This window comes from Cyprinus carpio, chromosome A18 (genome assembly GCF_018340385.1).
Source record: "Cyprinus carpio isolate SPL01 chromosome A18, ASM1834038v1, whole genome shotgun sequence".
NCBI lineage: Eukaryota > Metazoa > Chordata > Actinopteri > Cypriniformes > Cyprinidae > Cyprinus > Cyprinus carpio.
Window position 1 is genome coordinate 4,803,299 of NC_056589.1, and position 16,935 is coordinate 4,820,233.

The 16,935-nt window shown below is 38.2% G+C and overlaps 1 protein-coding gene across 3 annotated transcripts in view; it reads left to right on the top strand.

Moving 5' to 3' along the window:
• The window catches only part of LOC109109287 (A-kinase anchor protein SPHKAP), a 118,845-nt gene that overhangs the window by 35,799 nt on the left and 66,111 nt on the right, over nucleotides 1-16,935 (top strand). For all 3 annotated transcript variants that reach the window (XM_042774826.1, XM_042774825.1, XM_042774827.1), the window contains exon 2: nucleotides 13,099-13,189. In XM_042774826.1, coding sequence (XP_042630760.1) covers nucleotides 13,146-13,189 — 44 coding nt within the window. In that variant the 5' untranslated portion in view covers nucleotides 13,099-13,145. The remainder of the gene's footprint in view (nucleotides 1-13,098; nucleotides 13,190-16,935) is intronic.

The following is a 16,935-nucleotide window of genomic DNA, read 5'->3' on the forward strand; positions in this document are numbered from 1 at the left end:
AGATTCCAAATTTTAACATAGTTGTATCTCAGCTAAATATTGTCCTATCATAACAAACCATACATCAAAGGAAAGCTTATTTGTTCAGCTTTCAGATATTGTCCCCTTGTGGTCCAGGGTCATATAACCAATATACTGACTGGAGCAGAGTCATAACATTAAATAAAGGAGGTTATCTGAGATAGCTATTATTGCATGTTTTACGGAACAATTTACATGAACTCACCAACACACCCTCACAGATCAGAGAGAGTGAGAGGAAGTCAACCCTGATATGTAAACATGTCATTAGCATCGTGTGGCTCGCCCTGCTGGTTGTCAGACCAGACAGCACAAAGGTGTGTGTTTGTGTGTGTGTGTGTGTGATGCAGCTGGGTTTTAATGGAAGCTGACAAATTAATCTTGGTCTGGCGGCAAAGTCTTGACCCATACAAGATCTCTCTGAAGTGTCTCTGAAGTAAAAGATATGAATGACCTTAGACACTTAAAGTAAACATTAATCACATGAGTGTGCCTGAATATCTTCTGTTTATTCTATCCTTTCAAACATACACTCATACATTTGTTCTGACCTTAACATTTCTTGCTTCTCTATCAGTTTTCAAGCTGAAAATATTCAAGTACAGTTCAAAGAATATTCTGAGTATGAAGAGGATAGGAGGGGATAAAAGCGGCAGTGAAAGAAAAGTACAGCACTTAAAATAGCATGCAAGATTTGGTGCGTGTGTGTTTTGTCTTTAAAGGAGGGTCCTTGTCTGCTTTTAAAGGGATATGGTACACTATGGACTGCCACTGCGGTGGAGCAATTAAGAGTGCTCTAATGAATGTTAACGAGTCTAACGAGGCTTAACGAAGGCCAGGGTTTTGGACCCCTGCTGCAGAGCTTGTCAAAACAGGCCCGTGTGGGCAGTCAAGCAGTCAGCTAATGAGCAAACACAATAATAAGTTAATCAATCCAACAAAAACTACACTGAAGAAACGGACAAATATGAGAAACTGAATATACCTGAATGTGTGCGACAAACTCCAAGATGGTGGATGAGAGAAATGTTTATTTTAAAGAATTTTTGTCATTGTTGTTTGATTATGCTAACAAATGCTACCTAAAAATCGTACATGCTGATGCTGATCATTAAAAGGTCCCAAATATCGACTGACAAGTTTTTTTTTTTTTATTATTATTATTGATTTTTTAGTTTGACAGAGGCGAGAAAGCCAGAATCTTCCCCATCTTCAATGCCCTTGGCTTTGCTATATGTACAGAATAATTGACAATGGGCTGTTGAATTATTAGAATATGTGGTGATGGACATCTCAGGTGTGCATTATTTTCTAATAATTCAATAGACCAGAGTCAATTATTCTGCTTATACTGTGGTCTATCTATTGTTCTATCATTCTATTGTTCTGTCTGTCTGTCTGTCTGTCTGTCATTCAATCATTCTATTGTTCTATCGTTCTATGTGTCTGTCTGTCTATCTATCTATCTATCTATCTATCTATCTATCTATCTGTCTGTCTATCTATCTATCTATCTATCTATCTATCTGTCTGTCTGTCTGTCTGTCTGTCTGTCTATCATTCTATCGTTCTATCTATCGTTCTGTCTGTCTGACTGTCTGTCTATCTATCTATGTATTTATCTATCTGTCTGTCTATCTATCTATCTATTGTTCTATCATTCTATTGTTCTGTCTGTCTGTCTATCAATCATTCTATCGTTATATCTATCTATCTATCTAACTATCTATCTGTCTGTCTGTCTGTCTGTCTGTCTATTTGTCTATCTATCTATCTATCTATTGTTCTGTCTGTCTGTCTATCTATCTATCTATCTATCTATTGTTCTATCATTCTATTGTTCTATCATTCTATCTGTCTGTCTGTCTATTGTTATATCTATCTACCTATCTATCTATCTATCTATCTATCTATCTATCTATCTATCTATCTATCTCTCTATCTGTCTGTCTGTCTGTCTGTCTGTCTGTCTGTCTGTTTATCAATCATTCTATCGTTATATCTATCTAACTATCTGTCTGTCTGTTTGTCTATCTATTATTCTATCGTTCTGTCTATCATTCTGTCTGTCTGTCTGTCTATGTATGTATGTATCTATCTATCGATCTATCTATCTATTGTTCTATCATTCTATTGTTCTGTCTGTCTGTCTATCTATCTATCTGTCGTCTGTCTATCATTCAATCGTTCTATCGTTCTATCGTTCTATCTGTATATCTTTCTGTCTAAAGAGCAGAGCTGTATAATATGAAGGTGAAGCAGCATCAGAAGCTGGTTTGATGTAAGGAAAATTGTGTAGGGGGTTGTAGGAGACTAAGAAAGCACAATAACGCTTACATTTACCCAAGGCAAAAAAAAAAAAAAAAAAAGGAGGAATGGAGGAGGATCAAAGTCAAAGGATTCAACAACAACTAGTCTAAGTTCATAAGAAGAGCGAGAGGGCTGAAACTCAGATGAAGAGTAGTTTTCTCTGATAGTGAATGCTCAGATTCCACAGTTTGGCTTAATACTGTACTGCATATGTCAAAGTCTTAATAGAGCAAGTCTGGAAAGTGTAAAGAGGTTCATAACCACTTCAAAACAACAAGACAAATGTGGTCAGAGCAGATTTAGCTTCTTCTGCATAAGACAGAATTTTGTATTGATTGCTTTCCACATACCCAAGTTTAAACCTGAGATCTTATGTGTGTATGTGATCATTTTAGTGTTTGTATTCTTGTCTAGCTGTTCAAAAGGTCATGGATTTTTCAAAATATAGGTCTCGAGCCAAGAAAGGTCATGTTCTAGTAGCCCACGGCACATACACTCACACACACACACACACACTGGCACAAATATACATAATCAATGTAATATAATATAATATAATAATGATTTTTTTTTTCATCAGAAACTGTCATATAAGCACACCCTTCCTCTATCATAACACAACCTGACATTTAACATAACGCCTTCACCTAATAACTGCCTGCTGCTCTTGTGACCAACCGTTTTGCCACAGAGCACATGCTTGAGATAAGAGCAGAGGATGATGGAACATGTGTGTAATGTTCCCCACACACACACACACACACACACACACACACACACACACACACACACACATACACACACAGGACACACACACACAGGACACACATACACACACACAGGACAGGACATATCGCTTCCGCTGACCGAACACACCTGCTGTTTGGCCTGTGAGTCATACAGGAACAAGAAATTATGGAACAGGTCTCCCCTGTCCCATCTGCCTCTCTGGAGGACTGCTGTGTGGATCAAAATTGCATTAACACCTCCACTTACTGTCCCTCCTTCCTCCTGTGTTCACAGTAGCTTGTGACCATACTGCTCTTACTATGTCAGGCTAGTTAATATTGTAGCTACGCTTACTGTGGTTAGTAATGTGCATTGTACTAAGTTAGCAATATACAGTAATTTTACCATGGAATTATGTTTTTATGGGCACACAGCGTCCCTTGCTTATTTTTATAAGGTAGCAACAGCAAAATGACAGTGTTACATTAATTGATAAATAAATAAAAATATATTAAATATATATTAAAAAATACATGATATATTGTTTTTGCCCCCATTTTTTATGAGCTGAACTCAAAGATCTAAGACTTTTTCTATGTACACAAAAGGCCTATTTCTCTCAAATATTGTTCATAAATCTGTCTAAATCTGTGTTAGTGAGCACTTCTCCTTTGCTGAGATAATCCATCCACCTCACAGGTGTGGCATATCAAGATGCTTATTAGACAGCATGATTATTGCACAGGTGTGCCTTAGGCTGGTCACAATAAAAGGCCACTCTAAAATGTGCAGTTTTATCACACAGCACACTGCCACAGATCACAAGTTTTGGGGGAGTGTGCAGTTGGCATGCTGACTGCTGTTGCCCGTGAATTGAATGTTCATTTCTCTACCATAAGCTGTCTCCAAACGCGTTTCAGAGAATTTGGCAGTACATCCAACCGGCCTCAGAACCGCAGACCATGTGTTACCACACCAGCCCAGGACCTCCACATCCAGCATCTTCACCTCCAAGATCATCTGAGACCAACCACCCGGACAGCTGCTGCAAGAATCAGATTGCATAACCAAAGAATTTCTGCACAAACTGTCAGAAACAGAAGCAGGGAAGCTCATCTGCATGCTCGTCATCCTCACCTCATTGGAGAGGTGTTGTCTTCACGGATGAATCCCAGTTTTCACTGTACAGGGCAGATGGCAGACAGCGTGTATGGTGTTGTGTGTGAGCAGTTTGCTGTTGTCAACGTTGTGGATCGAGTGGCCCATGGTGGCGGTGGGGTTATGGTGTGGGCCGGCATAATGGACAGCGAACACAGGTGCATTTTATTGATGGCATTTTGAATTCTCAGAGATACCGTGACAAGATCCTGAGGCCCATTGTTGTGGCATTCATCCACGACCATCACCTCATGTTGCAGCATGATAATGCACAGCCCCATGTTGCAAGGATCTGTACACAATTCCTGGAAGCTGAAAAGATCCCAGTTCTTGCATGGCCAGCATACTCACCGGACATGTCACCCATTGAGCATGTTTGGGATGCTCTGGATTAGGGCTATGATGGTCGTCTTGCCGGTGGCAGTAGACAACCACGGTGGCAACCGACCACTGAGGTGACGTGGTTGTCTACTGCCACCGGCAGTAGTGCACGTGACGTCACACACTCTATAAGAAGCATAATAAGTTTTGTATACAAGTGTAATAACAGTAATAGTTGCAAATTGTTTTATTTAGACTACGTCTATGGTAATTCACAAATTACCTCAAACGCCATACACAGCATTTCCTTTAGATTGGCAGGTGTGAACGCAGGAAAATACAGTTTATGTATTCAGCAAATTAATTTTAACCAAATCGCCGGTCTGGAGCCATCTCCATTCATGTCACCCATCCGTGTTTGTACAAGTTCCCATGATCGCAGACGCCTGTCTGGTCAGGTGTGGCGAGGCTTTCTCCAAACTGACTAAATACAAACGAGACAGCGATAAATGAAATATAACTGTTAGATTATATTATGCTCTCTGCCAGATGTTTCTACGCCTCTCTACAATCCCTCCTCCCTTCTTACTCCTTTTCTTCTGTCTTGCTCCCTACTCCCTTCTGTGTTCTCTTGCTCTACCTCAATGTATGCGCACACATGTATATTTCCTCATGAGTTCAGATGTTCAGACCAGGACGGGGGCTATAGGCCCGAAGGTTATTGAGTTCGGTCTGTCCTTCTGCTCAGAGTTGAGGTATCCTTGGCCAAGTGTGCTCCTAATATGTCCAGAACTTCCTGGCCATTCTTTCATTTTATATAACGTATATTTCTTGGCTTATGTACCACACATGTAATCCATATCTCATTGGATAAACCACTACACCACCCCTTGCAATGCAACTATATTATGTGTGGATTTAATAATAAACGGGGAAGAAGTTTATGAGCAGACTAAAAGGCTTCATGTTCATTTACTTCTTTCCATGAGCTCATGCAAGGACTGAGAATGGTCAGACGGCATCGAAAGATAAAGACAGAATTATGTGTTATTTAACAGTTAACAAGAAATGTGGGAATGATTCCTATTTCAAAGAGAGCGCGTGCAGACAAGGAGTTAATGCTCCACTTGCTTGGCGGCGGAACAGTGAACCGTGTCTACACCGGACTCGACATCGCTGCATCGCAACAGGTTGAGTCTGTCTAGTGTCTACACATGACATTTGAACCCTGTGTCAGTACCTCATAAATAGGACGAGGCAGTTTACTGTTGGGTATTTGTCATGTCGTGTTGTGCTGCATCCAATGTAGCATCACTTGTTATAATGAGTTCTATAGTATTTTGTTGCGCCGCGCCACTCGCGTCCGGTAGACAGGGTGTATTTAACTTTCTTATTTAGGCAACTTTCTTGTTTAACTGTATTATTTCTTTTATATTTATTTTAGTGTTTTGCAGGCTGCGTATTCACTGACGGAAGTGCTAAAATAAACAAGAGCTGACCAGTTGAATCGGGTGTGTGTTAGATGAGTGAGTCAGTGCTGGGCTGCTCCAGGACAGTTTTGAAAACCATTTCAGAGACATGTAGTTTATTTTGCGCTTTGATATGAAAGAATACAGGCTACAGCCAGATATTTTATGTGCGTGCAATTGAAGAGCACGCGATGCAAGGACAGTAGCCTACCGTTTCTGCACTCGTTTGAAAGTGGAGTGTGCGTCTGAAACGTCTCCCATTCACAGTCATTCTGCGACTGAATAAATGCACTTCTTGTCAAGAGAAAAAGTGACAGAATCAGCATTTGTACAGGCGATTAACTCTTTCAGTTTAACGTTTAAATTAATATGTAATTTAATATTATATATTATTATATATTATATAATAATAATATATATCAACACCACGTCACCAGTGGTAGTTGGTCCCATTACCGACGCGGTGGTAAAAATCTGCCACGGTCACAGCCAGGGGTGGCGTTTCCGTATGGCAGGGTGTGGAAGTTGCCATACCCCCAGTCAGGTGTGCCATAAAAAATTATCCAGACTTTATATTTCTATTATAATTTGTTATTATTTTAAATCAGAGGGTTTTACAAATATTTAACCAATGATAAGTATTAAAAAAAGCTTGCCATTGGATCCTCAAGCTCTCAGCGAAACCTCGTAACGTTACCCCGCCTCCACTTTTTCGCAATGCAAGGGTAAATAACTGAAGTTGTTTGAATAGTACAGCATTTTCTTCACTCAAACACTATGTCTGTAAAGGCTAATGTTTTTGTGTGTTTGAAGACCAGAGAAGCAGGTTATTTCCCATCTAGCCCATATACTTTTGTATGTTTTAAATATTCTGTGCATAAGCGGTTAATCGTTTATATTATAAGATTTTGGCCAAGTGTATTAAACAACAAGAAAAACTAAGTGCCCATATAGCATCATAAATGTCATATAACCTGTAAAAGTTGATGAAAGCGTATAATGCGATGCACTTGCCTCAGATGCGGCTGTTCTATTGACAGACAAAACACAGCTCTTCTCATTTGCCTGCTAAAAACCTTGTCAACTCCATTTGAGGTTGTTTTCCATATAATGTTAAGTGCAAGTGTCTGATACATTTTAATATTGTTTTAGGTGTGTTGTACCAACACTGATGACACAGAGCTGTTTAATTACTGACTTTTGTGCTTTTTCATTTTTATTTCCCGTATTTCAGTAGTGTGCCATGGAATTGTTTGCGCTTAATCATCTATATCACCCCCCGCGCCATACCCTATGGTTTTGAGAAACACCGCCACTGGTCACAGCCCTATTCTGGATCGACATATACGACAGCGTGTTCCAGTTCCTGCCAATATCCAGCAACTTCACACAGCCATTGAAGAGGATTGGACCAGCATTCCACAGGCCACAATTAACAACTTAATCAACTCTATGCAAGGAGATGTGTTGCAAATGGGGCAAAAAAAATGGGGGCAAAAACAACACACATTTTCAAATAAATGTGTGCTTATCAATATTTATATATGACTAAATCTGTTTATCTTACCAAGCTATCATGTCTCTTCAAGTGACTTCAGTTAAACTGTTGGATTCAGATGGACTATGAGTGAACTGTGCGTGAACTATCACTTTAAGGATACATATTGTAAACACAGCATCTTACATTTTCTAAAACTGTCGATTTGACCATCTTTAAAGAGTTGAGATCAATAATTCAATCTTCAGATCTTTCACGTCTGTGAAACTGGCAAATACACACACACACACACACACACACATGCATATAGCAGATCACTGAATTCAGTCCTGAATTCAGCGCGCACACACACACACACACACACACACACACACACACACACACACACACACTCACACACACACACACACACACACACACACACACACATACATTGGCTTCTGCAATCAAGCAGACAGTAGATACACATACTCCTTTTATGTGTCAGATCCAAGTAAACAAAGTGCACACACTTGCATGCACAACATAAAATATTTAATGTGTGAGGCTGTGGATTTTCAAAGGTTATGAAACTGATATCCAGACCCTCCAGAGAAATGCTACTCTTTTTTTGCCAGCTTTCAGCATGTATCTTTAGTTTTATGGGATTTTTTTTATTATTTTTTTATTTTTTCTGAGGTTTGAGGATATCAGCTGGAGATATCATGTCTCAGCTGTTAAACTGTCCGATTGATTTTTTTCAGGAAGATGTGTTTTTTCATGTCGAGATTTTCGTTCATCTTCGATTTCTTAAAAGCGGCACTAGAAAAAAGCCTATGGCTTCAGATGCTGCTTTGCTAAAGTGTTTCTTTGAACACAGAAAAATGAGCAATCAATGGAATGAAAGAACATCATTCAGTGTGCATGTGTACAATATATTTCACTCCTTGATTATTCTGTCATGTAATATGTCTGTGAACATATGTATGCATGTGCTAGTGTGTAATTGCTCTCCGCACATTGTCATGCTGTTGGCTCTAATAATCCCTGTGGTTTCACTGCTATTCAGACTGAGAGTAATTGTAATCATTAATGAGTTCATTACATGTGGTCACTTCTGCAGACCAAATCGTCTTTTTGCTGTGGTGAATGTTGTTATAAAACAAGCCTGCTTTTTTAAATGACACACACACACACTTACACTTGCATCAGCTGAGCGCTCCATCTCTTCTCCCGGCAGATTCTTCTTATCTGTTTTTCGTGACTCAAATCTCCTCTCTTTATATATGTACTTCTGATGCTGTTGCTGTGTGCCTCAGTTATAATTAGAGTTGCTTGGCAAAGCTCTTTTCCAAATCTCTAACCCTAAGTACTGAGCTTGTTGAGGAGATGAGTGGTATAAGTGATCTGATTTAAGATATTTAGCTTGGCAGATAATAAAACGGGTGAAAAAAAAAAAAAAGCCATACTGTAGATTTATGGTCCTGTGTGGCCCAATCTGGAGATCAGAAACTTGCAGGAAGTAAACACCTAGCAACCATTCAGAATGCCCTAGAATCTGCAGAGCAGCGCATTTATAAAATATTCTGAAGACCTTAGCAACTGCATAACAGCCACACTTAATATCCTAACATCCTTAACAGCTGCATAGCAACGCCCTGGCAACCATGTAGAACTTTAAATCCTTGAAAACCACCCTCAACATATTAGCATCTTTAGTAACTGCATGGAAATGCCCTGGCAACCACACACAACATATTATCATCCTTAGCAGCTGCCTAGCAACACCTTGACAACTGCATAGTAACATCCTGACAACTATCCTTGAAACTGCATAGCAATTCCCTGGCAATGATCTACAACATCCTAGCATCCTTAGAAACCATAAAGTAACACCTTGACAACCACCCACAACATCTTAGCATACAACATCCTTACTGTCCTTAGCAACTGGTAACAATCACCCACATCATCCTTGAGACCTTAAAAACAACATAGCAACACCCTGGAAACAACCCACAACATCCTAATGTCCTTAGTGCAAAGCAATACCCTGGAAACCACCCACAACATTATAGCATCCTTAGAAACCACATAGCAACACCTTGACAACTACCCACAACATCTCAGCATCCTTAGCAGCTGCATAGCAACACCCTGGCAACCACCCCAAACATCCTAGCTCCTTAGCAACTGAATAACAATCCCCTGGCAAAGATCCTAACATCTTAGCATCCTTAGAAGTTGCATAGCCACATCTAGCAACCACCTACAACATCTTACCATCCATAGAAACTGCATAGCACTGCTTTAGCAACCTCCCACAGGTTTATAGCATCCTTAGAAAATACATAACAACACCCTCATAACCACTAAAACATTTTAGCTCCTTAGCTACTGACTAGCAACCACCTCTAACATAACATAAGTAAAAAAAAAAAAAAAAAAAAAAAAAAAAAAAAAAAAAAACCTCCAATGCTTGAAAACCACCCTCATTATCCTGCCTCCTTAGAAACTGCATAGCACTGCATCATAGCATCCATAGTAACTGCATCACAACACTCTGGCAACCACCCCCAACATCCTAACATCCTTAGCAACTGCATAGCAACATTCTGGCAACTATCCACACATTATTTTATCCTAAGCAACTGCATGGGTATTTTGTAAGAATACACACAGTTATTACACTCGGTACACTTCATAATCAGTCAAATTCACACTATAAAACTCTTCCAGTAAGAGTTTATCATTATGTAAGTGTGTATAAGAAAGCCAATGGTTCATACTGTTCTATTACAGTAAATTTCTAAACTTTGAAACTTTTTAAGTGTGTGTGTGTGTGTGTATTAACAGAAACAAACGTGTGTGTGTGTGAGAGAGAGAGTGAGAGAGAGAGAGAGAGAGAGAGAGAGAGAGAGAGAGAATGAATGTGAGAGCTGGGGAGGTGAGATAAATGCTGTTGGTAATGCTGCATAATGCCATTCAGCTCCATGCCTTGGGCAGTCAGGGAGAGAATGTGGGGAAAAAAAAAAATATCATTACCATTTCATTGCAATTTGTTTGAGCATGTATACTGAAACAGCAACTATGGAGAATATGACTGCGCTGAATGAAATTAACACTGAAGAAAATATGTAGCATGTGTTGTGCGTCTTTAGTTGTGTGACATTGTGCACCTGTAAGTTGTGTTATGCTTTACGCCACATTCAGCAGATTTAGCTGCTTATCTGTACTTCACTAGAGTGTGAACAGTAAAATCAATATTTCACCCATCTTTCCGTCAGCTTAAGATGGATAGAGGCACTCTGGGCTTCAAGCACACTCAGTGCACACACACACACGCACACGCGTCAGTGATTGAAGTGTAGCAGGCTAATGGATTATACACTGTGTCTCTAGACTGGGCTTTAATGAACAATGAATATTATCACTTTCCAGTTCTGTCCATCATGCTCTCTCTTTGTCTTCCCCTCAGATAAACACCGTTGCTGTTGTCGGAAAAGCGACTCAGGTGTTCAAAAGAGAAAAAAACATTAATTCAAAACTGTGCTAGATCTGTCTGTCACAAACTGCCTGAACCATTCCTAATTACCCAGAGTGCTTTGCAGGATGATACAGTTTGAAGATAAGGGTATGTTTCAGTCAGCTTAGTAGTAAGTTCACTATCCGAGGAGTCAGACATTTTAAACCTGTCTTTTTATCAGAGTCATCACTGTGCACTGAGGCGTTCACTCCCTAGAAATTTCCAAAATGCACCACAGCAAATGAGAGGCGGCTGATCACCATAATTCTTCTTTTTCCAAAACAGTATAATTTCTTAAGTTATTAGATGATGAATGCAAGTGTAATTATATGACAAAGCCTTGTTTTTTGTCTTTAAAAGAAATATGTTATTTTAAATATTACATTTGAATAATATTACAATAATTGTTATTTTTATATAGTTATACTAATAAAACAATCGGTGATGTGCTTTTAGCTCGAGGGAGGGAGGGAATGCAAATGCTTGGTTTTTGTGGTGTTAAAATACTCATAAATTTTAGTACACACACATAAAGTGGGGGCGTTTGTGAAGGTATGTGTTTTCTGCTGAAGTTGAGATGAATCCATTCTCACTATGCTGTAAAGCAGCAGTGCAGCACCTGTCATATGACGCCAGGGAAAGCACAGCGCTTAGCGGGGGCCATCTGTTTCACACGCACAACACTCTCTCACATCCAAACCCACCAGTTCACACATACACAACGCAGAGCACAGCCTCGCTTCATGAGAGATGACCCCATTACACTGGACACTTTTAGGAGTTTGAACGTTTATTTGTGGATCAGTAGAGAAAAAATGGATCTTTTTTCCCACAGTACACTGTAAATATGACTTTTCGTTTTACCAGAAAATACTGTTTCAGTCTCTCAAGTTCAAAACATCACATTTAATTCACTGTTACTTGCAGATTTTTTGTGATGCATTGATTAATTGTGATTTCTGAGGGAAAATTGTCTTCACCAGAATTGTTTTAGTGTACAGTGGCCCTAAAAAGTATTGAGTCTGTTGAATGTCAAAGAACAACATTAGGTAAATAGACTGCTTGAGGTCTTAGATAACAAAAAATATTTATTTGAAAGAAACATAGTGCAAGCACACGTATCAAGCCCAACATTTGATAAATAGATGATTTTTAGGTTTTAAATGTTAGTGAAACATGTTCAAGACTCGGTCGGTCACCTGTGTAATTAAAACAAAGATCATTGTAGGTTTACAAAAAATACTATTTTAGTCTTTCTAGTTCAAGATTTCACGTTTTATATGTTACTTGCCGCTTCTTTGTAATTATTTGTGAAATTTATAAAAATAATTCTGAGTGAAAAAGTCCTACAGCTATCTTTTTTCTTTTTTTTATATATATATATATATATACAAATACACATCATAGAGCAGTCATTTATTAACACAGTTATTGGTTTATTATTTGTTGGTCCCTTTGGTTATGAAGTTCCAGCATTTATTAGGGCTATATGATGAATCGTATTTTAATCATGATCATGGTTTCATTTTATTTTGCCATTTGCTTTATCTTGCATTGGTAACAAGTTTCCACACACTTTAATGGTGCAGTTGCCAGATTTCAAGAGGTTAAATAATCCCCTAATCAGAGTTTATTTTTTTTAGTTATTTTTTTTTTTCCCATAAATGTATACATTTTCTGCCCAGTGCTTTAACTAATACACCCAACCTGGCAAACGTGCAAAAAAAAAAAAAAAAGTGTAATGCAGCCAGTCTGTTTTCTTTTTACATGGACATTCATGCAAACTATGAGAGTTGATGTTTTCTTGCAAAAAAAAAGAAAGTCAATAATTGTGATTAATAATTTTTCTTTTATATTTTTGAGCAAAATAATTGTGATCAACTGTTTACCCATTATTATGCAGGCCTAGTATGCTAATAAAACAAATGCTTGAATTATTGACAACTGAATATAATTATCAGCATTGCATATTAAGTTTTAAATTGCCATTAAATGCCATCAGAGACCCCAGAAAGAGGTAAAACTCTCACAGTGAACAATTCATTCTGTGTAATATCTTCCTTTTTTTTCTTTTTCATTCTTTTCAGATCAACCCACATCCTAACCACCACTAAAGACGAGAAGAGAGGCAAACATGCTGGCTAACCTGCTCAATGTCCTCCAAAACTTCACAGAGAGGTACATTCATGATAAATGTTCTTTTTATGTTCAAGATGCTTATGTTACAGTATATAAAAGTGTGCTCAAGGTGCATACTCACACTGGAATAATCCTTAATGAGTGTTTATGATTGTTTCTGTGTAACATTGCTCCCGTTTTGCCTCTTAATCTTTTCTTAATGTTTATTAGACCACGATAAATTGACTGCTCTGCTAGAAAGCTGGATTATATTCCTCTTTGTGCCATTAGGAAATAGTGGCAGCAAGGCGAGTCTACAGAGGATTAGACTCTTTGAGTCACTGTTATAATCAAGTGAATAATCTCCTTCCCTACTGTTCCCGTAAACATGTTCTCATTCACAGAGTGTAGATATTAGTGTATTTTAATGCCTGCTAAAAGGCTTTGGCTGTAAAAAGCAATTTCTGCGCTAGATTAATCTCAGCTATCTGTTTCTGGGTTCTGTGCTGATCATTACTTTATCCGGTTTTTGGATGTTTGTGTGAGCTCACACTGATTTGAACTAGCAAATTTAATCACATAAAACCCTCATTGGATCTGTCTGCTTCATGCCTTTCATGCCTTTAAAAAGCACAAGCTACATTAAGAAATTTGTAACACATTTAGATTAACTCTCATGTTTGGGGACTGATAGACCCCAATACCCATGTGATAACTCAAAGTGTCAGGTTGATGGCTTTATGACTTTTCCTAATCTTAGAGGAACTTATTATATTAAAAAACCTTAATAACATCCATGAAACATCCTCTGTTAAAATGTTGCGTTCATTCTGTCTGGGATTTTAGAGATTTTCATGATTTTCCATATATTGCAGAAATACACCACTGACAATTTTAGAATTGTGTTTTTACTATACATTTTTGCTGGGGGTCAGTTTGCCTGTCATACATATGTGTTTTTAATATTGCCGGTAGTACAGTAAGTGTGTATGTGTGTGTATATACACAAAATGAGACCAAACACCATGGAAATTAATGGGTTATTGCAGTTGTTACACTTACATGACTTTCTATATTCTGTGGATAAAAAAAAAAAAAAAAGTTAATATTTTGAAAAATGTTTATGCTTTTTTCCCATACAAGAAACCATACACTGACGATGGGCTGTTAGATAGATAGATAGATAGATAGATAGATAGATAGATAGATAGATAGATAGATAGATAGATAGATAGATAGATAGATAGATAGATAGATAGATAGATAGATAGATAGATAGATGAGCAGAATAAACATTAAAAAATTCAAAAACATTATAACATCTGACAGATCCCAAACTTTTGACAGGTATATATGTATAATTCTTTATGGGGTCTCTGATACTAGTCAGGAAGTCATTTGCAAACAAACAAGATGGAGAAATTATGTTTGAAAGTTACTTTGGTACATACCCTGGTTGATTTTCTATTCAGTCACATACAGTATTACAGTAATCATAACCCATATGCTGTGTTGTTCCCCTCCATACCTTAAGGGGGCAGTCAAGCTGTTTTTATGCTGCCACCCCTCATGGTAGAGGCATAATAGCAGAGTGGGTGCAGAGAGAGAGAGAGATGAGAATGGAAAGGCCAGCACTTCTGTGTGCCGCAGAGATACGCCATAGACAGCGGCGGGTGGGGGACTGACTGGGTGCTGAGTGTGCAGGTGTAAAAGGACAAGTTGTTTTTTTATCGTATATGCCAGTGTGTTTGTGTATGTAACTGCAGCCTTCAGTTTGAGAGATGGCTGCAATTAAATAAATATTGTCATTGTGAAGTAGGGTGGGTGGGTGTCAGATTGTTTTGTAAGAGAATATTATTCCTGTAATCAAGCATAAGACAAATGTCATGAGTTCTGTCTCTAAATGCCATTTTATGAAGTAATTTCTGTTGCCTCATCAGAAGTGTTTGTATGTTGGGGAATGATGAGATCACTTATGTTGTTGCAAACTTGTAAGACTTTCTATATTCTGTGTCACAAAAAGTACATACTTTTCTATCTATCTATCTATCTATCTATCTATCTATCTATCTATCTATCTATCTATCTATCTATCTATCAAATCTCACACACATATGGTCAAAAGTTTGGAAGAATTAGTTTTTTTTTTTTTGTTTGTTTGTTTTACCAAATATGAATATATATTTATATCATACAGTCTTTTAAAATTCTTCTTTGTTTTCCACAAAAAAAAAAAAAAAAAAAAACAAAAAAAAACAGTTTTAGAACAGCATGAGAGTTGTAAATGATGAGAATTTAAATGAAGGCTCTACTATTTCACACACAACACAATGAAGGTCCTGAAGGTTGCAAGAGTTTGTGAATGGGATGCGAAGGACTAAATATAAGTGTGTGTGTGTGTGTGTGTGTGTGTGTGTGTGTGTGTGTGTGTATTGATAATTAATGAGGGTCAGGGGGGATCTTCACTCTGATTGGGGTCAGAGAGGTAATGAAGAGATGCTGTCATTAGTGTGTGCTCATGAATATGAGTGTTTGGAGGACTTTGTGCATGTATGTAATCAGCCTTCTGTCCGCTGCGTTACCTCAGTCACATGTCCATGTGTGGAGGGGGTCAGGAAGTGAATCTGCATAATGTGGCAAATAAATCCACACTGAGTGAGCATAATTAGGCTACACTCTGTTGTATACTTGAGCTAAAGTTTGAGAGTCTGTGTCGAGAGTCCATAGGTGTGTATTAATGAAAGTGTATAAAAAGCTGTATCCAAAATTGCTTCCTAGCCCATATAAAGTGCATTATATATTGACCATTTTGCTGTGTTGTAGTGTTTTTAATTGCTATATTTTTCTGTAGTGTTTATATATTCTTTTTTTTATTGCAGTTTGTAGAAACTGCTTTGAATTTTACCTTTTTTGTGGCATACCATCCTGCGGCGACCCTGCTGTTTGTACAACAAGTGCTTATTTGATTATGGGATGCTGTTTTTTGCTCTATACCATCCAGCCATGTTTGAGACTCCAGCAGATGTGTATCTGAGATCATCAGACCTGATTACAACAAACAAATGGAGCCCGCAGGACTCGCCAAATCCCCCTCTCACTTTTCCTCTTCTCCTCCTCCTTTGTCATTTTTTGCCCTCACCATGTAGGCTTGAAGCTAGTCTTTGTGTTTTCCATTTTATTTGTGATGTTATGTGTTTATTGATTGGCCAGTAGCGTCTAGACCTGAATTGATTGAGGTCTTTTATGTCTCCATAGTGGGGTTATATTGGAGCAGCATGACTGGTAATGATATTAGCTGGGGTTTAGGTTTGCGGACACTCCCACGCATACAAGCAAACACAAAGAAAAGTCAACTCTTGCTCATGATGCCCCAACAAGAGCTTTGGCAGGAGGCAGGAGACAGTCTGATGTCTGGCAGGTCCTGCAGAGGTCGGTTGTGTTGGCCTACGCTGACTGTTGATTCATATTTTGAGTGGTCTGCTGGCCTGATTCCTGGTCAACAGATAGAGTTTGGAGAGGATAAAGATGCTCTGAGAGATCATTAATGTTAAGCAAAAGTATTTGTAATCTTTCTTCAAAATGTAATAACTTAGTCTACCAACTTTCTTTTTTCAAGGATGTAACTTGAGGCCAAGCAAAACTTAATAGTCGCAACATAGGCTCATTGTAAAAACTGTGCCATTACCAAAATTTTTGCAAAACTCTAAAAAACTTACCTATACATACAATTCACTACAGTTTCCAGCTGAATCAACACTTGTGGCAGTAAAAAAAAAAATCACATACCACTCCAAATGTTTGGCTTT